We start from the raw sequence: 22,682 nt of genomic DNA on the forward strand, positions 1-22,682 counted from the left end.
TGCATTTAGACGCCAAACAGGGTTGTTGTTGTTTTAACTTCTAAATATATCAGCATATAGCCTACATATTCTTCTCATGTTTCTCAGTTCTTATTTGACCATAACGATCAAATAAGAGAACTTACCCTGCGCAATGCAAGCCATTGTTGTAAATGGTTCCCATATGTGAGGTGAGGGGAAATCGCTGGGAGGGAATCCACTACAAGGCGAGATTATGATTCTAGAGAAAATTGTATCTTTTGCATATTCCAAATAGTATTATGCCAACAAAGTCCCTTAAGAGTAAGACTGTATATACAGTCTTTGATAGGACTGACTTTTGTAAATGTATTAAAATATGTTCTTATAGGTCGGCTCCTGCCAAGAAGAGGCCCAATCATAACCATTCCTTTCCTTTGAAAAGAACGGTTGATCCAATCAAGGCGCAATGGTCTATTGAAACCGGAAGCTATTCAAGGTGGCTTGAAACTTTTTTTTCTTTTGTTTTTAAAGACAGGTGATGATCACATTTTTTAACATTGAAATACGAAATGTACATAATTCAGTAGCTACAGCACTAAAACCTAACGATACTAAGTATTTTTTCACAATGGTGGCGATCAAAGCAGCTTTTTTATAGAGATTTGCAGGTAGGTCACCGAAACTTGGTCACGTCCCTCTGCCACTCCTATAAGCGCTCGCGGCTGTGAAATATGTTGTCAAACTGGTATATCTCATATGTGATGATGAGCTGTATTTTCGCTCTGACTTAAACACAGATGAATATAGAAGTAGTTTAATCAAACCCCGCGAATATGTGAGTTCTTTGTATTTATATAGTTGATTTAGCTATAGTAATTATACAGCGCCAAGACAGGAAATATCTGAAAGTGTTTTTCTTTCAAATTGTCCTTGTACAGAGCACAAGAGTGTAAAGGTAAGCGGGCGGTTGCCCATGTCGTTTTTCTGTATACGTAGCGCAGTTTTGTACTTTCTGCCCTGTGCGTTTTGTGGTACAGCTTGTTTTCTATACGAATATGCAGATATCTATAAATAAATTAATTAATAAATATTCAGTTATTTCCTCGTGTTACCACACGTTTGTCAATGTATTTTCAATGTGATTTTAGTTTACGTTTTGAAAATACGACATTAAACTGATATTTTATGTATATTTATGTCTCTTTTCTTTTTCTTAATGTAAACATTTAATATTTGCTTTTGAATAAGAGCAATGACCGATAGAGGACGACACTGTAAACTTTTTCCGTTCAACTCTGGAGAATATTTTGTGACGCATTCTTTACAGTTTTATAGTCTATAGGTCCTCCATATAGCATTATCTAAGCATAGATGTTAAACTTTGTAATATTCTTTATCATATTCTTCGAACAGGTACAATGCTGGGGTTTCCAACTATATGTTTCAGCTTGCTATCCCTGCTGCATCTTGTTTGGGGAAGAGTGATTTACAATGGAAATGATGGTAATAATGAAAAGCAAAACACTTTTTTAATCGCCAGTGTGGCATTTTTTTTTTTTGTCTTCTGTTGCTCATCCATTAGTAGGCTACTATGGTGTTTTTGTTGGCTCCTTATGCACTCATGCATGAGATCAAAGACTTATACCTCTGTGCAGTCGTATTTGCATTACAGACTTGCATTACAGGTCTATTACAAACATTGGTAACTGTTTCACACACTGAATTCAACATATTTTATTAATGTATGTACTATATCTGTATGATTAGCTGTCATTACATTACCCTTCCTATACGCTGCTGCACTGTTCCTTCTGTCTGTTACATTGTGATTGTGTATGTTTGTGATTTTTCATTATTATTTGTATTCTCTTGTTTTGTGGACCTCAGTATTCCTAGAAGAGAAGTCAGCGGGTTCATTTCTCTCCCGTAAACTGTTGTATAACAGTTGGGATTTTGAGTTAGTGACACCTGGCAATATAGAGAGAGAATGCATAGAGGAAATATGCTCTTATGAAGAGGCCAGAGAGGTTTTTGAAGATGACAAAAAGACGGTAAGAAACAGTATACTCATTTATATACTCTTAGTAAGCATACAATACAAAGAACACAAAGAAAGTATGTTTTAGCCAAAACTACAAGATGAGGCGAAACATGGTTTATATATATTTTCTTGACACAATTTATTTTGTTTTCTGACAGGCTGCTTTTTGGAAGACCTATGTCAACAGTCATGGTAAGGCTGATTTCTTTTATTTGTTTTTTTGTTGTTGTTATGGAAATGTATTTAATATTTTCTAGATGAAGTTGAACATATGCACATCCAACAGTTCAGTTGTCAAATAAATTTCAAGTCATATTCTTAGTCTGACAGCACAGCAGAAAGCAGCCTTATCTAGCTATTGCCATAGTGTTAGCAATTGCAAGCTACAAATAGTATTTTATTGACCAATATTTTATCCTAATGGGATAAAACGGACAACACTATTGAACACTTGAACATTTATGATAGAATGATAAACTGATTGATTGATTTCCACAGAGGATTTGCACCCACTTGATGTGTCTGGTTTGGTAGCTGGCATTGTGGCTATTGTAATAACAGCGATTATAGCCACTGTGCTGGGCATTTATTGCTACAAGAACAGAGGCAAAAATGCAAGAGGCGGCAGGTAAGTGCATGCTGTCATTACCACCGCGATATGCCTTTTTTGTGGCAATATCACTCTAATGGATTCTGCATCTCCAGTGTTCCTGTGCATATGGGAGTGGATGGGCAGCCAGTACCTGAATCTGTTCCCTTGACTATTGCGGCTCCGGGTCTCCCCTCGTACAACGAGGCTCTGACTCACAGTGGCCAGCATGATGCCCCCCCACCGCCATACTCTGGGTAAGGACTCTGCATGGTTTGTTTGCATATGTTTGCATAAGCACACTATCTGCTATAAAATTAGTCTGTGCTGCATTTTCAAATAGTTTTAAAATATGCATATTTTCTCTTTACAGGGAAAATCCACCTGAGCCGACAGTAACTCGAGAAGAGGAATGACAAAGACATGATGTTGTTTTTTTAAATAGGGGGGGGGGGTGATATGGTTTTACCCGTGAACGTGGTGGTCATGTGCCATAGATAAAGAAGTGACTGTGTAGATAAGTGTAGTTTCAGTAATGCGTGAGCTACATTTTCAGCAGTTAACTTTTTTATTATTCTGTAAAACTATTTTGCTGCTATCTTTATTTCAATATTTTCTTAAATCAGGTTTGTTGAAACATTTTAAAGAGTTTCTTGGTCATGTTAAATGGAATTGAATTGTCATTATTAATAAAAATGAAAAATGTATACCGACTTGAGTTTGATTGATAATTTGACTGTGTAAAGCAACAATGCGCGTGACGCTTAAATCGATTCAGTATTTGCAATTAGCCGCTGTTGTCACTCCTCATTGCCTCTTTCAGAGTATCAGCGCGCACTGCCACAGACCGTATAGAGGGAGCGTACAAAACTCAGTAGTGCCTCTGTGCTGTAACAAGGCGGCAGTACGCACGAGACTTCCAGACAGACTGCGTATGTGTGAGAGTGTGACAAGCGAGCGGGGGGGAGAGGGGTATGTTTATGTGTGTGCGCGCGCGAGCCTGTTAGTCCACTCTTGAAAATGGCGTCTTCTTGCCTAAATACCTGAAAATAGCGATTTTAATCCCTGCCATTGTAGCTTTTTTGTGAGGGTTTATAAGCGTTACACTACTAGCCCCTTGTAGATTTCTTGGAAATTTCGCGGATTTAAATGAACCTATTCAAAACAAGACACTTTGTTTCTGGCGAAGAGGCTCCATCCCGTGCATTTATCCATGATGCAAATATGTGGGGCGCAACAGCTGAATAAAAACGCGCCCTGAGTAGACTACTATTTATAGAGCCCTATACCTCACCTTTTTGTGGCAATGCAGACCACGAACAACTAAGAGGAAATTAGGGTACAATCAGCACGTGTCTTAGGTCTCGTGGGTGTAACAAGCAGTGGCATTAGAATTCGACATGCAGAGCATCGGCCGCGTTTCTGTTTCTGCTACGAAGGACAATAGGCATCGAGATATATAAGAGGGCAAAAGAGGGGAGGGGAGGAAGAAACCGGATTTTTTGTGGTGGCGGTGGTTGGTGTAATACTTCACCCCCCTCCCCGCCTCCCCTCTGTATCCTCCATCTCCCCCTCCTCCTTCTCCTCCCTCCATTCCTCTCCCCCTCTGTGCTGGTCCTATTCTTGAGGACTTGCTTGTGAAACAGGAGAGATAAACAGACATTGAGCGCAGAGGAAAGGACACGGGGAGAGATAGTGTGTTAGAATTTAGGAAATACCTCCCTCCCCTTCCCCCTGTCTATCTCTCCATCTTCATCCCTTGTCTCTTCTTTAATGGATAGAAATTATCCTGGCACAGGATTCGGTGATCTGGGCGCTGGAACGGGATGGAGTTACGAGAGATCGGCGAAGGCAAGGTAAGGCGCCCGTGCAAGTACACTTCCATTTACTGGATGCATAAATATGCTTAGCTGGCTGTAACAATGCCCATGCCGACGGACGGACGGACGCAATGCAATGCATGTCCCCACTCTCGCTCCAGTGCTGTGTTCATTCACTTAACTTGCATGCATTATATTGTCGCTGGGTCCACGTACAACCATCAGTATTGTCATTTCTGAGGGAGGAGGGGTGTCTTGAAAATGCAAGGAATGCGATTGAGAGTTAATGCGTGATACGGAAGGTAGACTGAGACAGAAAAGGGGGAGAGGGCGAAAAGAGGGGGGATGGGATGATGTTGCTAGCTAGCTTGCTAGCGTATTATCAAAAATGAAAAATCAAGCCTTCTGCCTTGGAGGCGCACCAAACCGGACATTGCATGCCGTACTTATACACGCTAATTCAGCGTAGTGAGTAATGCGTGGCACAAAATGCACGTTGACAGCGTTATTTTGGAGGCAACCGATTACAACCAATTACATATATTTGGGGATGAAATGGGTGCTAGCTACTGTATGCAGCTTATCTCTGTAGCTAACGCATTTGTCTGTAAAATTACGAGGGGTTTATTCGCGAAAAACATTTTGTTTTAATCCAATGGAAATGGTAAAGTTTTATCTGAACGTTAAATTACACAACGCAGATATGAAGTTTTTTTTGTTGTTGGTTTTTTTTTACAGTCAACATGTATTATTCAGTTACACATGTCACAATACTGACAGCTATTAAACGCTATATGAACAACCACGGCTACTAACTCTTTGGAAAACTAACTTTTGCATAGCCTGTTTACCATCGTTAATATCTAACGGGGAAATGCCATCTCTGTTCTTGAGGATACTGTCAGCTTAACTTAGTGATCACTTCAACGTACCAAAATTGTGTGGCGTTCCTCAGTGAAATTACAGCGTGACCGACCGAGACGTGCACACTGTAAACATAAACGTAAGACGCACTGCAAACGTATTTGTAACCACAAAGGTTTTACACACATGACATGTGACCGATACAAACTTATTGACTGAGACATATATTTAAATATCCATAGCAAAGCGGAATGGAGGAATCTGCTGAATAAAATGACCTGACATGGTATTAATGTTTAGTTTCACATCTGACTAACGTTAGCCATTAACTTTAAACTCCTGAACCAAAAAATAGGATTGCTCATTACTGTTGGTACTTTTAAGAAGTGTTGCATTATTAAAATAATGATATTGTCACTGTCATACCTGAAAACGGGACTATTACAGTGTCGTGCTTTCGCTGTTTTAGCTACGTTCAACCGTGTTCCACTATTTTCGCGGCCTACTTACAGTTCAAAGGCGCCCGGCTACGTACCTTATCAGTCGCCGTGACAACCAAATCAATCTTAGCAGCTTACACAGCGCGCGTGCAATCATTCTTGGTGGCGTTACTGTCTCGCGTTGCTTGTATGGAGTCAGTCGTACACTTGGGCGCACAGCACAGCATTCTTCGTTTTATAGGATTTATGTTATGAAATTTTAATTATGTATGATAATTTTAGTGTATTTTGTGCGTCAGTGGAATATGCTAAGGCTTTGCAGATACGTGTGTGTATAATTGGCTTTGCAGATACGTGTGTGTGTGTGTGTGTGTGTGTGTGTGTGTGTGTGTGTGTGTGTGTATAATTGTAGCTTGTATTAATTTTTTTATTTACAAAGATGCAATCACATTCTGCTATCTCATCAGTTGTGCATTGTAACACATTTGGAGTGGGTCTTCTTTTTTCTTACATGACAGGACAACAATAGGGCTATTCTTTTGGGCAATCATCCCAAGATGTACAGAAACCCCTTGTTTTTTTATGTATGAGGAATTCCATTCAGACTAACATCACTCATGCTGTGCTGTGGTTTGAGTTTTTGTAACAGGTAGCATCCCCCGGACTGCAATTCCAGTAGCAAGTCCAAAAATGAATTTCTCTATTTTCAGTTGGATTCTATATTATTGTGTTTCTGATCTCAAGAGCATCTCTGTAGACTCATTGGCAGATAGATAGAATCCAGAATATTAATGGGTTCAGGCTTATGATGATGGACAAGCTTCAGTAGTGCTGCTGCTGCAGAGGCTGAAAGCATCCACTGGATAAAATGAAATGAAATGCTTTTCACCTAATATTCCCTCTTCTAGTTTTCCAAAAATTGCTTTTGCTTTTGAACGAATATTAGATAGTAAGACCGCTGCTTTAGGTCATTGGAAGCGCAGCCATTATGCAATGATGAAACTCCCAAGAAGTGTAAAATTACCATAAAATGAAACAAAATGACACCGGGGTCTGTATAGGACACCACATTTGGTAATATTGATTCTCGTAATAAGAAATGTTGTTGCATGTTTTAATATTAAATGAGAATAAACAGATACTATTCTAGCATTGTTGCCTGATGGGACTTTTGCACATTGCATCATTCTTGGTTATGAAGCCAACAAAGGCATACTACTCCATGATGGCAAGGTTCACCAGTCCCTCCGTCATTTTTGGGTCTGTGTACATCCACCACACACCTCTGCACACAGATCTAATGGAGATTAATGGCCATGACTGAGTTCCCCATCAGGCTGCAAACATTTTGCACCTGTTGGGGGGACTGTGTTGAATTAGTGCCTATATAATTAGGAGCAGTCTTGTACAGTGGATTCAATTAAGCTTTCTAAATTAACCCTCTCTCTTTTGTTTAGTTTTTTTTCTTGTTCCTTCCATTATTTATTTATTTATTTATTTATTTTTGTTTCCTCTCTTTCCCTGTTATTCCTTTTCCCTCTGTTGTCAAATTATGCTTAATCAGCTTACGCACAGGCGCAATAGCAGGAGATGAGAGGTTTAACAGGATAAATTGATTGACTGAAGGTATAAGCCAGCATGATGGAAAAAATGAGAAAGGAAAAGAGAGTTTGAGAGGATGAAATTTTGGATCTAGAATATTCATAGTGTGGTCCAAATGTATACAAATTAAAATGTATATAACTGTAGTATATAACTAAATATCATAGAAGGAAAACAAACAAAATGCATGATTCGTCACTATTTCCAGGTTACTATTTTAAAAGCAAATTTGTGACATTGGCTGTGGAAATGGTATAAATATTTCCTATATCACAGTTAAATGATCATCAGGTTTTGCACACGCTTTTGCTCTATCCTGTTGTCATTAAAATCAGCATGAAACAGAACTGGGCTTTTCTTCCCTGTTGTTATAAAACTATATATATTGTTTTATAACAACAGGGAAGAAAAGCCCAGTTCTGTTTCATGCGATTAATATATGAGTGTAATGGCTTATGGAATGAGAGAAAATGTTGGATGGGACATTGATTATTGATTGGATTTTTGGATTGTTGGTGACTGGTTGCCAGAGGTAGGAATTATTGCCCAGCCCTCATTAACATCAGAAAAGATGTTGTTTAGGTAGGAAGGAAGGGGAAGTTCATGTTTTAGATTAAAGATTATGAGGACACATTAATTGATAATAATAATAATAATAATAGTTATTATGTATATAATAAATAATTATAATAGATAATTTATAATACATATGGCCCCTCTTTTTCGGTAAGTCACAATTATAAAAAAAAGCATGATGAAGCTGATTATGTTAATGAAGCAATTTGTAATGAAAGGATATTTCATTTAAAAAGCGATTGTAAAAGTATCCTACTTTTAACCCTCACTGTATGTAAGATGTCCCTTAATTTACCTAATTCTGCTGAAGTTCATCATCTATTCCCTGATTGTCTCTGAGCTGCCTCTTTGGGATTAACAGCCAATTGTCTAATTCTTGGTTCCATTACCCACGAGTGAAACATCTTTTTTTGGTTGCACAGAATAATTATTTTATGTATATGAATACTCACATTTGAAAAGAGTGCACCGATGTTATGATAAATTAATTACTTAAGATGAGACATTCAGTTGCAGGAAAAAAATCTGTCTGTCTGTGCTCATCGTGTTTTTTTTCTTCCTATATCCTGTTCATAACTTGAACGTGATTCTTTTTTCAAAGTCCTTTTTGCCTTTTCACTTTTGCATGGTAATATGATTTTTTTTTATTTAAAGCAGTGACTCAGCTTATCTATGATGCTTGCCTTGTACTGCATAACCTGAAATGAATCCACAAAAGAACCAGTATCACATAGCAGCAGCAATGTATCAAAACATCATAAAAGTACTTTCATCACGCCACTATATATTATGCCAGAGGTGCAATCAGTGAAGCAGTTTGGTAGCGAGGATGTGTGCTCTCACTAATTTAAATGTTTAACCCAGTTCATTAGAGCTTTATCAAGTTAATTACACAAGGCTTGTGCCTTCTAAGATGAGGGTGTTTTTAAAAGAGATGATGGACATCCCAGATAGAACCCCTCAGGATGGACATCAGTTGTCTTTGTCACATTTATTAAGGTCTTTTGGTAGACGTGTATTGCAGTGACTATACTAAGTCCAGGAGTCTATTTAATGGAGAATCACAATGACAATATAAATCTATTCTTGCTTTCTATTTGGACTGAATTGTGAAGTATTTAATGAGAGATTGTGCATATAGATTGTACATATTTGTTTAGGTAATTCTTGAATGCTACTAGAAGATTCGAATAAGGTCTTTCTTTAATAGGATTTAAAATAGATTTTCTGGTCCACTCCACCGCTTCTGTTGAATGACACCCACCCCCTCACCACGCGCTCACTCAGTATGTGGTGTCTGTGGCTTCCCACTCTGGTCTCAAAGTGAGAGGGATCTAGACTAACTGAGCTGTACTCACACTAAGAGCCTGTTGAGGATGGAAGGGAGGGGGTTACCAAGGCAATTCAGTCAGTGGAGAGCTTTTATCAATGAGCGCTCTGTGTCTTACCTCAGCAACATCCTAACCGCCATTGTCAACTGAACTGGCCACTCTCTATGTAAGAGAACAACAGAGACAGTCTGCAAAGACTGCAAAAGACAGTTGATTGGCTGGCAACAGGCAGAGTGGCCAATCAGAATTCTGAGCTGCACATTGTGAAGCATAGCAGTGGTAAATGCGAGTTACAAGGTACAAGAATTATTTAGAAACTGAATTTGTTTTGTATTGCAATAATTTCAAATTGATGAGTCAGCATATTTTCCGTATTTATAGAGTAGACAATATTGAGAGCACTAATGTTTTATATGGTGTGATGATTGTTATAGATAGTTTGGCAAAATCAGATCCTGCAAGGCAAGCTTTTAGGGAGAGGGAGGATATGGAAGTGAGTGGGCTGATTTAAAGAGCTAATCTTTGTGTGTGGCTATAGTGTGAGAAGGGATAATGCCAAGCTGGGCCAACTGATACTCTATACAGAGATTTAGTATGAGTCTAGAGCCCAACAGACTTTTTCACTGCCCGAAGGGAGGGGGAACAGTGAAATCTGCCCCAATGTCACACTGCAGATTTTTGATTCAAAACAGTAAGTTATTGTTTGGTTCATTCTCCAAAATGAAGAAAACACAAGTGGTTGATATTTGATCAAGTCTCCAGAAAGAAAAGGCAAAAAAAAAAAACATCATAGATTTCATATTATTTTGGCTAGTTATACAATAAAATAATTTGTGATTATTTAATTAGATAAAAGTTAGAACAATTTAATCATTAAATCCTTTATTTTAAAATGTATTAGATGGTGATCAAAGCGCCTATTAAAAAAAATAATGTTTTAAGAGAAAACCAAACGAGGTGCAGAATTCTTGTTTTCTCTGCATATTTTATATCTGTTTACTACTGGAGAGCTTGAACATGTGCATGATTACATATTTAATACATTATTAAAGGGGTGATCAATTGAGAAATCAACTTTCCCTTGAGCTTTTGATATATAAAAGGTCATGGTAACATAAGATTATTCCGTAAGTTTCAGAGCTAAAAACGTCCTTTTTAGTCAAAGAAAAGCTTTTATAGACACCAGGCCCAGAAAACGATCGTGGGCTTCATCCTTACATCATGGCGCTATGAAATACGCCTAATACGTATTTAATAGTGTTGTCACAATAGTGTTGTCACAATACCAAAATTATGACTTTGATACAATACCAGGCTAAAATACCTTGATACTGATACTAAATCGATACCATGGTAAAAAAAAAAAAAAAAAGATAATATGAAGGTAAGAAATTGAATAAAAAAATGCAAAGTAATTAAATTTAAAACAACATTGGATAATGTTCTTTGTAAAAAAAAAAAAAAAAATTAATGGCATACAGATGAAACCATTAAAGTTACACAGTCAAAGTTGATCAGTCTGTGTGTGATCAGTGTGATCGTTTGTCTTTTTGTAGTTTGAATAACAAATGACTGCTGTCCTTTTAAGACCTAACGCACGTATGGATTCTAAACACTTTTCCTGTTACTCATCCTTCCTGAACTGTTTCCGACTGTGTTTACGTTAATACTCTTCTAGATGTGGACTGAGAATTTTTTGAGTGTATTTGACCAATAATACACTGGCAATAGAAGCAAATGTTTGCACTTGAATGTCAGAGGTGGCTTTATTATGGTGTGTGTGTGTGCGCGCTTTAGATGTGAGCGCGAAATCTGCGGGATTAGTAGAATTATGTGCAATCCCGTGCGAAATTCAGACCGATCACACACTAACACTATGAGGAAAAGTCCAGCAGAACGCGCTTGTTGTGTTCAGAGGTTAACCGGGCTGAATGAGAATATGCGAGTGCTTGTGAACTCGCTGTCGGTCGGAGAGGAGAGAAGAGTGCAGCTGGTATCGATACTGTGGAAACTGAGTATCGTATCATTTCATATATTCCAGTATCGATACATATCGAAATATAAATATTTTTGACAACACTACTGCCCACCATGGAGCTGTTCAGTCGGTCACAAGCCAGCAGCAATAACAATGTGGAAGAAGATAGCAAGATATTGTGGAAGAACACAGTCACTGCATAAGCTTCCTTTGGATCATAGTATTAGGAATGTGTGATACTTCATTTATTTTTAATAAAGTTCCAGCTCACGTGGGGAAGACCATATATGTGTGTTTGCTTCATTTCACTTCGGAATCGTTTGTAAACAAATCTCAGGTGCTGGATTTGCAGACACAATGTTGTGCCTTCTATATTGGATCCAACAGGAATGGTGCAACAAATTTATGTGAGTAAAACGTCTTTTTTATATGTACAAAACGTACACCCGGCGGCAGAAATTCGTTCTTGATCTGGGCGCGTGTGTGCGTGTGTGTGCGTGTGCGTGTGCGTGTGTGTGCGTGTGTGTGTGTGTGCGCGTGTGTGTGTGTGTGCGTGTGTGTGTGCGTGTGTGTGCGTGTGTGTGTGTGTGCGTGTGTGTGTGTGTGTGTGTGTGTGTGTGTGTGCGTGTGTGTGTGTGTGTGTGTGTGTGTGTGTGTGTGTGTGTGTGTGTGTGTGTGTGTGTGTGTGTGTGTGTGTGTGTGTGTGTGTGTGTGTGTGTGTGTGTGTGCGCTTATATCCACCGATCGTTTGGGCCAGGGTAGTTGCTAGTCATAAAGCTCTACCGGGGAACTCATTATTATTATTATTTTTTTGAAAGCAAGAAGTGTGCCACGCAATGCAATATACACGTTTTCTTTTGCTTAACCCAATATTCGTATAACTGAAGCAAGTAGGCTACTGGGATGTCAACATGTAGAGATATTAATATGCCTATTTATAAAAAATATTGATCTAAGTTTTTTCTAAATAGCCTACTCAGTATTTCCAATAGGATTTAGTGAAACTGTGGGTGGACCTGTCCCTCTTGGGGGGTTTGGGGGCATGTCCCCCCTGCAGGAAGATTTTGTGCATTTTAATGTTAAAGGGTTAGTTCACCCAAAAAAGAAAATTATTTCATTAATTACTCACCCTCATGTCATTGGACACCCGTAAGACCTCGGTTCATCTTGTATGATATGAAGTGAACATACAAATGAAGATATTTTTGTTGAAAGCTTATGGCTGAGAAAGGCTTCAGATAGGCCTCCATTGGCATTCAGTACATTTCCACTCACAAGACCCATGAAGGCACTAAAGACGTCGATACAAAGTCCATCTCACTACAGTGGCTGTACAATAATTTTACAATGCGACGAAAGTAGTTTTTGTGCGCTAGTAGTTTAGTAGTCATTGTAAAATTATCGAGACTTTTTTTTACTTGAACCTCAACTTTAAAGGGACTCTTACACTCCATAATAGTAATAATAATAATAGTTATAATATAAATCCTATGAGAGTAATAGCAATATATTGTAAAACGAATGCACTGGAAATAAATGTGAGCTCATTTTTTGAGCTCAAGTCGAGCATTTATTTCAGAAAATATGTTTACAAGCGCTCACTACAAATCCAGTAAAATGCGGTAAATGGACAGCTGTGCAGATATGAAATAGCAAAAGACATTTAGTACGTTTATAAATCCATTTAAATTATGTAGAAACACACACACAATATGGTTCGTTTAGGCGTAGAGATTCACGCGGAATCACGCGGTGTAGACATACACGCGGATAGCTCAAAATGCGCACAGATAACATGCCACTTGGCTTTAGGAAGTGGCGTGTATGTTTACGCAAAGTCATGATGTCATGTTGCAAGATGATAGATCTGATTTTGAAGCTTCGGTTTGAGGAAAAACTAACTAGCGAATGTTGAACATATTAATCTGAATGTTGACAGCTAGTAGTTCAGCAGAAGAGGCGAAGAAGAAAGGGGCGTTTAAGTCTGCAAAAACGGTAACCCCCCACCAGCACGATAACGCCCATTTTTGGCCACAGTTGGATGATATTGGTTAACTGAGATGCGAGCTGATCGCGTACTTCTCTTTACACAGCGCAAACGAGATTGGGACACAAAACCTTATCGAACTCTGATATCAATTTGTGGCAGTCAGTGTTGATATTGTGGCAGGGCGCCACAGATAAATAAATGTATGGGAAACGCTGATACTTTATATTCTCGGCATACTACTGTACATGGAAATGATACAACTGGGGAGAACTTTCTTGCAGATTTGCATTGTTCTACATTGCACAATGATCATAATGACTAATTAAATATTTTTCAAGAATTTACAATTACAACATGTCAAGAAACCAATCATTTTATGACAACAACTAAAATTAAGAGCATAAATATTCTAAGAGAAAACCACTATATTTACACCTGATTTGACAGTTTATTTTAATAAATATCAAACATGTAAAAGGTGTGCATAATAGCTGACACCTAGATTAAAACTTTACATTTGGTTTTTAATAACTAACTAAGGATAGTGTGTGCACTGCAGTGTAGCCTACATTGTAGAACAAAATGTAAAACTATCCAGTTTACTACAGGCTATTTGTAGATTGTTAATCGTCTTACCTCCCTCAAACTCATTGTCTCTCTTTTCTGCTTCCCTGTCCCTACTTAAAAGCACTAAAGTTTGCGGTTTCATTTGAATATGTAGTTTTTTATGTATATATTATGCCCTGGACAACCAAAGGAAGAGAAGTTGCCATACACCTAAATTTCAAAAATGCATGGAAACTATTGCTCTGTTTCTGTGTCACATTCAGTATCAATCCCTGTGTCAATTACCTCTTTTTAAACCCCTGTTATTCAGTTTGGTTTATGGGAGCTCCAGATCCTCCCATCCAGACTCAGAACTCCTCCACCGTCAACCTTATGCGACACCACACCCGCTACAAGGATATGCAACAAATCATCATCCAGGAACATCTGGACAGGGTGGGGCATGGGGTGCAGGAAGGAGCTTAGGTAAGGTTTACAAAATTGTGTAGTTAATTACTAGAAAACTTGTGTAGTTTGATCAAGCTTGTTTGAATAGTGTGAGGACTGTACTGTATCACAGTACTGTAGTTCATTCTCTACCTTGATGTTGAGATGTGTAGGAAAAAGACATCCTCTGACCAGGTGTTAGAGTTTGTCTTGATAATTATCTTTCACAGGGCTTTCCGGCTTGTTTGATACTGGGCTTCATCATGCCAGTCCCTCAGGACCAGATGCTTCGGTTATGAACTTGATCTCTGCTTTGGAATCCCGAGGTGCTCAGCCACCCCCCTCAGCCTCTACCCTGCTCTCTCAGTTTCGCACCCCCTCCTGGCAAACTGGTTAGTACTGTGATATATTGAATATAGAATGATCTAAATGTGAACACAGAAATATATGATGAAATAAAGGTAGATAGTCCTCTTATTAACTGCTGAATCATTTTCTTTTTTTCTTTGCTTTCCCTCTCTGTTGTTGTAGCAATGCATACTCCAGCCCCTGCAGAGCTATTCATTTCTGGTGCACTACCTGGCTCTGGCTCATTTCCCTCTTCCTCTGCTCTGTCGGCATATCAGCACCCTGCATCCTTCTCAGGGCGCTCCTTCCCTGGAGTTACCCCATCATTATCTCTGCAGGACACACCAACCTTCAGTCCTACTTCCAACGGTCTCCTGTCACCCCATGATCCTTTGCTGCACATTAAAACGCCCTCACAGTCAAGTCTTGGCTTTGACCGTCTTCTGTCTTCACAGAGTGGAACTGCTTCATATAGAGGGCCACAAGAGCCCACCAGTGCTCCTCCACCACAAGCCCCTGCGTCCTCCTCGACACGCCACTTACCACCTCAGTTTAACCTGCTGTCCTCACAGCTGCAGGATCAGTCCTCTCAGCTCTACAATTCCTCTGTATTTTCTTCTGCACCTCCTCAACCGCTACAGTCACAGGAAAGAGCCATCCCCAGGCAAGACAGCGTGATCAAGCACTACCAGAGACCTTCTCCTGGACAGTCTCAACTTTCCTCCTCTACACCTCACCCCCTACATCATTATCTTAGTTGTGGTGCATCAGGATACCAGCAGATACCCCATCATCGGCATGGCTCATCCATAAACTGTAGTCCACTGGGTGAGCAGAGTCCATCATCTGACCCCAAACCCTCTCCCAGATCAGAGCAAGTTTACCGCCCTATTATCCAGCCCCCTTACACCTCCTCAGTCTCCTCCTCAGCTGGCTCGGGTGGTGGTATTGGCAAAACGGGAAAGAGTTCCAGCTCAAGTAGTGGCTACTCTTCCTCTGGCTCGTCCTCATCTCGAACCCCTCACACTCCTCCTTCTGCTTCTTCCACTTCCTCCTCTTCTTCCTCTGCTTCTAATCCTAATGTCTCATCCAGTACATCTGCTGCTCCCTCAAGGCAGCAACCACCACCCCAGTCAGCACCGCAACCCCCGCCCCCTCCACCTCCCACTGTGTCATCCTCTGCTACACAGCAGCAGCCACCCAAACCTTGTCTGTCCACATATGGCTCTCCTGTTGCCCCAGTCAAACCAACTGCTGGCCTTCCTGGTCAAACCCCACCACAGCAACAGTCATATTCACCAAGCCAACCCCCTTCTCACATGCCCCAGCCATATGGGGGATTCAGTTCACCGCAGACCCAGGATCTTGGTTCCAGCCTCGGGGGGTCAGGAAAATCTTACGGAAGTCTTGGAGCAACGGGGCGGTCATTTTCAGCTGAGGTAGTCTATGGCTCTGATTCAGGATATGGTTCTTTGCCACCATCTCTCGGAGGGGCAGGAAGCCCTTCACTGGGCTATGGTGGTACAGGACATTCGCCTGCCCTAATGGTGTCAGGAGGTGGTACCGGTACAACAAGCAGTACCACTGGATCAGGAGCAGGTAGTTCAGGAAGTGTGGGGGGTGGTTCAGGGGGTGGTAGTACTAGTGTAGCAAGTGGCACAGGATCTTATCACCTCCCAGATTCCAGCCCTTCACCCTCAAGTAATTCTGGAATAGTACGCCCAGGTCTGCACTCCCCTGCCCCAACTCGCCCTGCACAATCACCTGGAGGAAATGGGGGTAGCAAGTATCTGTCATCAGTTCTCTCCCCAGCATTCCTGGCTTCTCCACAAGGATACTCAGACGCAAGGGTGCCAACCCAGCCAACACAGTCTTATCACGCAACGCCGCCAAAATCTAAGTCTGATTCTGATATGCTTGGGGTAGAAAGATCTCAAGAAGAGGATGAAGAAGATGAGGATGACTTTTTGATTCAGCACTTATTGCACTCACAGAGTCCAGCACCCAATCCCTCCCAGCATCATTCTCAACAGGCTCAGCAAGTAGCCTCACAACAGCCACAGCCCCAGTCCATTTCCCAGAGTAGAGATGGAGGAAAGTCTCTTTCCACTTATGAACTGAATAAGGCATCTGAAGAACGTTATCATCTACAGAGTGTCATTCGGACCAATAATACAACCAACAATGGGGCTTCAGTTGCTTCTGGCTCTTGTGGTCCAGGCACAGGTTTAGAGAACCAGTTGGAGATGTCACTGAAAAAGCAGCAACAGACTAAGTCTGATAGAGTGCTCTCTGTAGCTGGTGCAAATGGAGGTCGAGGTGCAGTTGATTCTTTGTCGCACACTCATTCCCATGGTCAACATGACTCCCTTGGTTCAGTGGTCCACTATGGCAGAGGAGACCCTTACACTCATCAAACACATCAAAATCACCCCCCGCACCCATCACACTCACAACACCCTCAGCATTCACAGCACTCTCATTCCCATTCAATGTCCCACTCGCATATGGATCTTAAGAAAGCTCAGGATCCTTCAGAATTGCCCTACCTGCGAAAGACTCCAGACTTGCAGCAGCGACAGACCCAGTCCTCTCTTGGACTAATGGATTCTCCACCCGACCCTTCTCATCAAAATACCCAGGCTCACCTTCTGCAATCTGTCCTTTCGCATACCACTCGAAATAAGATGGATAACCCACAGGCTCCTTCACAGCAACAACAACACTCAATGGGCCAGCAGGCCATGATTGGACCAACTGGGGGATTAAGTACTGGTGGCTCTGGAGGAGTAGACACTCAGCCACAGGCTTCTCAACTTCAACTCCAGCTCCAGTCCCAAACTATGGAGGTCCACTATGGCCGTGAGGCTCAGCGAAACCAAAGCCAGTCAAGTCAGAATTCTGTTTCACCATTAGACATGTTAGAGAGATCTCTCTCCAGGACAAATAGCCGAGAAGCAACAGGGACCTCTGATAGAGTTGGTGCAGGAGATGGGAACGCTGCTGATCATCACAGACAACAGCAACAACATAGGATGTCCTCACACCATCAGTCCCACCACTCTCAACAACCATCAACAGAGCTTCATGATTTCTTGTCCGAGCCTGATTTGAACATGCCAACCCCCTCTCATTTGCACCATATGGCTTCACATCATCCACCTCCTCATGCCCACCATCAGCCACAGACACATTCTCACCATCAACACCCTCACCAGCACCCTCACCACATGCAACCAGCTTCTGGACCATCACAGGCCCAATCCCAGTCCAGGGAACAAGAGCCACAACTCTCACAGCCACAGCTAGATCAGCTCAAAGAGCATCAATATGACACTGGCAGTCCTGTAGGGAAAACAGCTCAGAACCAGGGTCAGAGTCAAGATCAGCAACAACGGTTTGTGCCACTGACATCTATTTGTTTCCCAGATTCTCTTCTCCAAGATGAGGATCGATCCTTTTTTCCAGGGATGGAGGATATGTTCTGTTCTGAGGACTACAAGGCAAGTTGTGCTGGGGGAGGTGGAAGTGCAGGACAAGGAGGTCAAGATGGTGTGCCAGAGGCACATGGAACTGTACAAGATGGAATGGATGCAGTTAAAACTACCGGAGGTGGAGGAAGTGCATATGACATGATGGGTCACCATGGTGATCAGGGTTATGGGCAGTATTGTCACAGTTTGTCTGAATCTGGCAATGGTACTATGCACTTAGAACTGGACCCCTTGAAATCCCATGAACTCCCATCCACTGTAAACACAGAACAACTGGGCTTAATCCAGTCTCAGGGCCCAGGTCTTGGGATGGGTAGCACAGGACACATTGTGGATGGAACTGGAAACAAAATGATGGGCTCTGCAGGTGTAGGGAGTGGTCCAGGCACAGGGGGACTCACCTCACCAATCTTTTGCTCCTCTAGACCTAAAAAACTTTTAAAAACGAGCTCATTTCACCTCCTTAAACAGAGGAAAGACCCTAATGCACAGTCACAGGCTAAGAAGAACTATGCCCAAGAATATGAGTTTGAGGATGATGAGGATAAAGCAGATGTTCCAGCTGACATCCGCTTAAATAGCAGACGTCTGCCAGACTTGCTGCCCGATCTTGTTTCTAGTTGCAGAAAGTCTGGAAGTGGTTCAGGAGTTGGCAGTTTAAGCCCTTTGATGGGCGATTTAGATTTCTGTCACCCTTCAGGGTACCCATCCCTTGGACCTCCTCCACAGCTGCTCCCACATGATGCTCCAAAGAAAAGGGGGAGGAAACCCACCAAACCTAAACGTGAGGGTCCACCAAGACCCAGGGGTAGGCCACGTATTCGGCCTCTACCTGAGCCTCCATATTGCAGGAACATGATGGGACCTGGTGGAGAGACTCGAAGGGGCCGTGGTCGAGGAAGAGGGCGTGGAAGGAAAGATGATCAAATGTTAGAAATGCACAGAGACATGAACAAGGGACAGAACTACCATCAACAACCACCTCACCTCCATCATCAACCACAGTTACAGCAGCACATGCACCACCATCTACAGCAACAACAGCAGCACCAACCACAACACATGCACCAACAGCAGCACCTACATGTACAACAACTTCATCATCAACAGCAACATCATCAACAACTTGCACAGCATCAGCCTCAACAACAGTACCAAGAACCCATCAAACCAATCAAAGTAAGTTAAGGTTTATAGTTTGCAACAAAAATATATAAATTAAATGTTTACAGTTTCATCAATTCATCATTCCCACAAACCTAGAGTATGTATTCATTCAAGAAATAGCTTTTATGTAAAAATGTAACTAAATTTTTTCCTCCCAGATTAAGCTCCCTATTCCTTCCATGCCCCCATCTGAATCCCTCCTGAGGACAGACTCCCTGTCTAGTACAGATCCAGTTTTGTCTGATGGTTCGGTAGGATCTGCACCATCCCTTGGTTTGAGCCCAGGGCCCACTACCAGTGTGGACTTAAACAGAATTGACATGAACAGAAATGATATGAACTGTGGTCAGGAAAAGATGAAGCAGAAACCCCAAGAGGTGAGTCTCAGCTTGCAAAAATGAATGTTGAAATTTAAGAGAATATGTTTAAATAACTCCAGATGTTTGATGCAAAATGAAGAGCAAATGGAAATTGTGTGGTTTTGCATTTTAGTAAATTATAGCAATAAGTGAATCCGTTAATAATTTTTAGAAAGGTCTGTTTTACATACTATTGGTGTCTTTGTGAACAAAAACATGACAAACTAAGTACTAGTCCATATCTTTTTTTTATGTACTCAAATGATCTACAGATTTAGGGCAAAGTTTAGTGGAGGAGGTGCATTTGTAAGAGGTCAAATATTTTGTGGAAGACCTGCCAGGCCAGAGTGTTGGCAGATGTAATAGATTAATTTTACCAAGGAAAAATGGTTTGCTGAATTTGTTCTTATTAGTTAAAAAATTAGGGGACTTACAAATGATTCATCAAGGCTATTTATAGTCATTTTTGTTAGCCTTGCCCGTCACTGTTAGACACTAGTATTCAGCAGTAGTGTAGATTGTTGGGAAGCAGCATGTGAAATCAATTATGATTTATGCAAATGCAAAAGGGATGTCACCTATTGAACTGTGATCAAGCTCGTATATGATGAGATGATCAGCAACTTGAGAAGTTCTTTCTAATTACAGAAAAATGTAGATGATTAAATGATTTTCAGTCTTTTTCATGCTGACATGACTATACATGTCAAATTCACAAAAGATTTGTCCTAATGAGTTAACTAAACACCTGCTGTAACATTATAAAAACCATGTTCCTAAACATGATAATTTAATAACTCACCAACATTTATAATCTTTATCAAATGATTCCCTCCTCCATATGTTTAAATTGCGCTTATGAAAAATCCTCTGTTGACTCAGTAACAGGTAGCCTCAGGAAAGAAGGGTCAGTCTAGGGTATGTGTAGATATGTGCATTTTCTTTACATCTTTATATGCAATTTTTCTGCAGATGTCCTGGGATGGAGACATGGATGACCAAATGACCCCAGAGGCCTGGGCCACCATGCAGAAGTTCTCTAGCTCAGTAAGACTTTCAATCATTTTTATTCTTGATCCAATTTACAGGTGTAATTCTAAAGACAACTACAAACCACTCATATTTTGACCTAAGAACACATTACTAAATTATAGATGCAATTAATTTGGATTTATTTCACCTCATTTATTTTACTAAGGAAGCACTGTTCCAAGTGTATTCACTTTGCCACTAGAGGGAGCAGATTACATAGACTAAGATGATTGGCAGGCCACCCTGATGACTGAGTTCTTAAAAAATGCAATAAGAAAAAGATCGCTGTTGCTAGGGTGGCTGTTGCTAAGGTTACTGATTCTTATGACGGTAGGGTCTCCAGATTCCTCTTCGTCATCAACCACCCTGCTGTTTAGTAAGGTGTTTTACCTCCCACTAGACACACCTAATGTAAAAGAGTGGGACTACACTGATTATATAATATAAAGATGTTAATAAAAAAGTACATTTTATTAAAAACTAATTTAGGCTATTTTCCTGTTCAATTTTTCCTGCCCCTATTTTCTATTTTTGCCTTCTGCTTAAAGATTTCTATGCTATTTGTCTCTTATTTTGCCATCTTGTGCCCCTTTAATTTCTCTGCACCTCTTGCTCTCAGACGGAGGAGAAATCTTCAGAGCTGAAGTCGGGTTTCATAACTTCTTTTCTGGATTTCTTGAAAACGGGAAAGAAGCAGTCAGGCGCTGAAGATCCACCTGGACCCCTGCCTGTGGATGGGTGCACTTCCACAGATTCCTCTTCAGTAAAGGGAGGCATTCGCCCATTATCCCCACAACCTCCTCCTCCTCCACCTCCTCCCTTTGGAGAGAATGAGGGTGATGGCAGCCTGGGCCTCAGTAACTGTCCATCCCCCTGTAAAAGACTTGATGAGGAGCTCAAGAGAAATCTGGAGACCCTACCGTCATTCTCCTCAGATGAGGAAGACTCTGTCAGTAAGAACCAGGACCTGCAGAAGAGCATCTCATCAGCCATTTCTGCCCTCTATGACACGCCCCACAGCCTCGCTGCCGTTCCACCTCCTCCTACACCATCACCGCCCACTCCACAGACAGTATGTCTTAACACACCACCGCCACCCCCACAACCTGAATCTGTCCCGCACATACACACTGAACCAGAAACGGAGATACACGCCTCACAGGAACTGGATTCACACTCACAGCCCAACCCACAGGAGGAGGCACATGTTCTAGGTGAGGACGGTGAACAGGAAGAACCTGTGCAGGAGATGCATGAAGAAATAGAGCAGAAGGAAGACAGGCCGAATGAATGTGAGGAGGAAGGAGATGAGTTGGAAGAAGACAGAATTGAAAAAGAAGAAGTAGGTCAGATAAGGACAGAGGAGAGCAAGCAGAACGAGGAAGAAGAGCCTGAGAATGAAATGCTGGTTGATGGTCAGTATATTAACATACCTACAGTCAAATATTAAAATCAATGAAATATTAATTCTTCCATTGTTTTAGGATCTCCGTCTGAGCCTCCTCCTGCACCCCCTTCTCCTCCGTCCTTTTCTCCTTCTCCCCCAACCTCCTCCTGCCCATCCCCTCTGCCTCCTCCTCCTCTATCTCTCCCCTCCCCTCTTCCATCTCAAGATGAGGAGGAGAATCTACAGCAACAACAGCCACCACTTCACAATTCCCTCCCTCCCAGCCCCTCTCCACCTGCTCTCCCCTCTCCCTCTCCGCCTCCACCCACGCTGCCCCCCTCTGCTACACCCCCACCATCCCCCTCTCCACCTCCTCCCGAAGAACTGCCCCAGTCCTCCCCGTCCTCACCCCCCACCCCCGAAGATGCCCCGACACCTCAGATAACTTCACTGCACCTGGCTAAGAAACAGTCCAACGCGGCCATCGCAGGAGAGAGTGAGGATGATGACAGCGAGAGTGGGGGGGAGGGGATCTTCAGAGAGAGGGATGAATTTGTAGTGCGCACGGAAGATATTGGTACTCTCAAGGTAAAAACTGCTTTTTAATTTTAGAAGTATTCTCTGTGTAGAATAATTTTTTAGATGCGTAAAATGATATTCCAGCGAAAATTTTTAAATTATGTCATCTTTTACTCACTCTCATATCGTTC

The 22,682-nt window shown here is 41.5% G+C and overlaps 2 protein-coding genes across 6 annotated transcripts in view; both read left to right on the forward strand.

The window, feature by feature from the left end:
* Nucleotides 1-420: 420 nt before the first annotated feature.
* Nucleotides 421-3,298, forward strand: prrg2 (proline rich Gla (G-carboxyglutamic acid) 2). Of its 5 annotated transcripts, XM_067417187.1 has the most exons (8): nucleotides 529-629; nucleotides 900-916; nucleotides 1,375-1,464; nucleotides 1,849-2,012; nucleotides 2,161-2,194; nucleotides 2,501-2,630; nucleotides 2,708-2,848; nucleotides 2,965-3,298. In XM_067417187.1, exons 3-8 carry the CDS (start codon nucleotides 1,380-1,382, stop codon nucleotides 3,005-3,007), a joined length of 597 nt encoding a protein of 198 aa, XP_067273288.1. In that variant the 5' UTR covers nucleotides 529-629; nucleotides 900-916; nucleotides 1,375-1,379; the 3' UTR covers nucleotides 3,008-3,298. The 5 variants fall into 5 exon arrangements, with proteins under 5 accessions (XP_067273293.1, XP_067273279.1, XP_067273269.1 ...); XM_067417192.1 differs by lacking the exons at nucleotides 529-629; nucleotides 900-916 and adding an exon at nucleotides 421-457; XM_067417178.1 differs by lacking the exons at nucleotides 529-629; nucleotides 900-916 and adding an exon at nucleotides 427-496.
* Nucleotides 3,299-4,147: 849 nt separating this feature from the next.
* prr12b (proline rich 12b) overlaps nucleotides 4,148-22,682 on the forward strand; it is a 32,111-nt gene continuing 13,576 nt past the window's right edge. Inside the window, exons 1-8 of the mRNA XM_067416486.1 lie at nucleotides 4,148-4,447; nucleotides 14,070-14,224; nucleotides 14,416-14,577; nucleotides 14,717-19,206; nucleotides 19,353-19,571; nucleotides 20,526-20,600; nucleotides 21,205-22,000; nucleotides 22,070-22,560. Of these exons, the coding sequence (XP_067272587.1) occupies nucleotides 4,365-4,447; nucleotides 14,070-14,224; nucleotides 14,416-14,577; nucleotides 14,717-19,206; nucleotides 19,353-19,571; nucleotides 20,526-20,600; nucleotides 21,205-22,000; nucleotides 22,070-22,560 (6,471 nt within the window). The 5' untranslated portion in view covers nucleotides 4,148-4,364. The remainder of the gene's footprint in view (nucleotides 4,448-14,069; nucleotides 14,225-14,415; nucleotides 14,578-14,716; nucleotides 19,207-19,352; nucleotides 19,572-20,525; nucleotides 20,601-21,204; nucleotides 22,001-22,069; nucleotides 22,561-22,682) is intronic.

Source organism: Pseudorasbora parva, chromosome 2 (genome assembly GCF_024679245.1).
Source record: "Pseudorasbora parva isolate DD20220531a chromosome 2, ASM2467924v1, whole genome shotgun sequence".
Classification (NCBI taxonomy): Eukaryota; Metazoa; Chordata; class Actinopteri; order Cypriniformes; family Gobionidae; genus Pseudorasbora; species Pseudorasbora parva.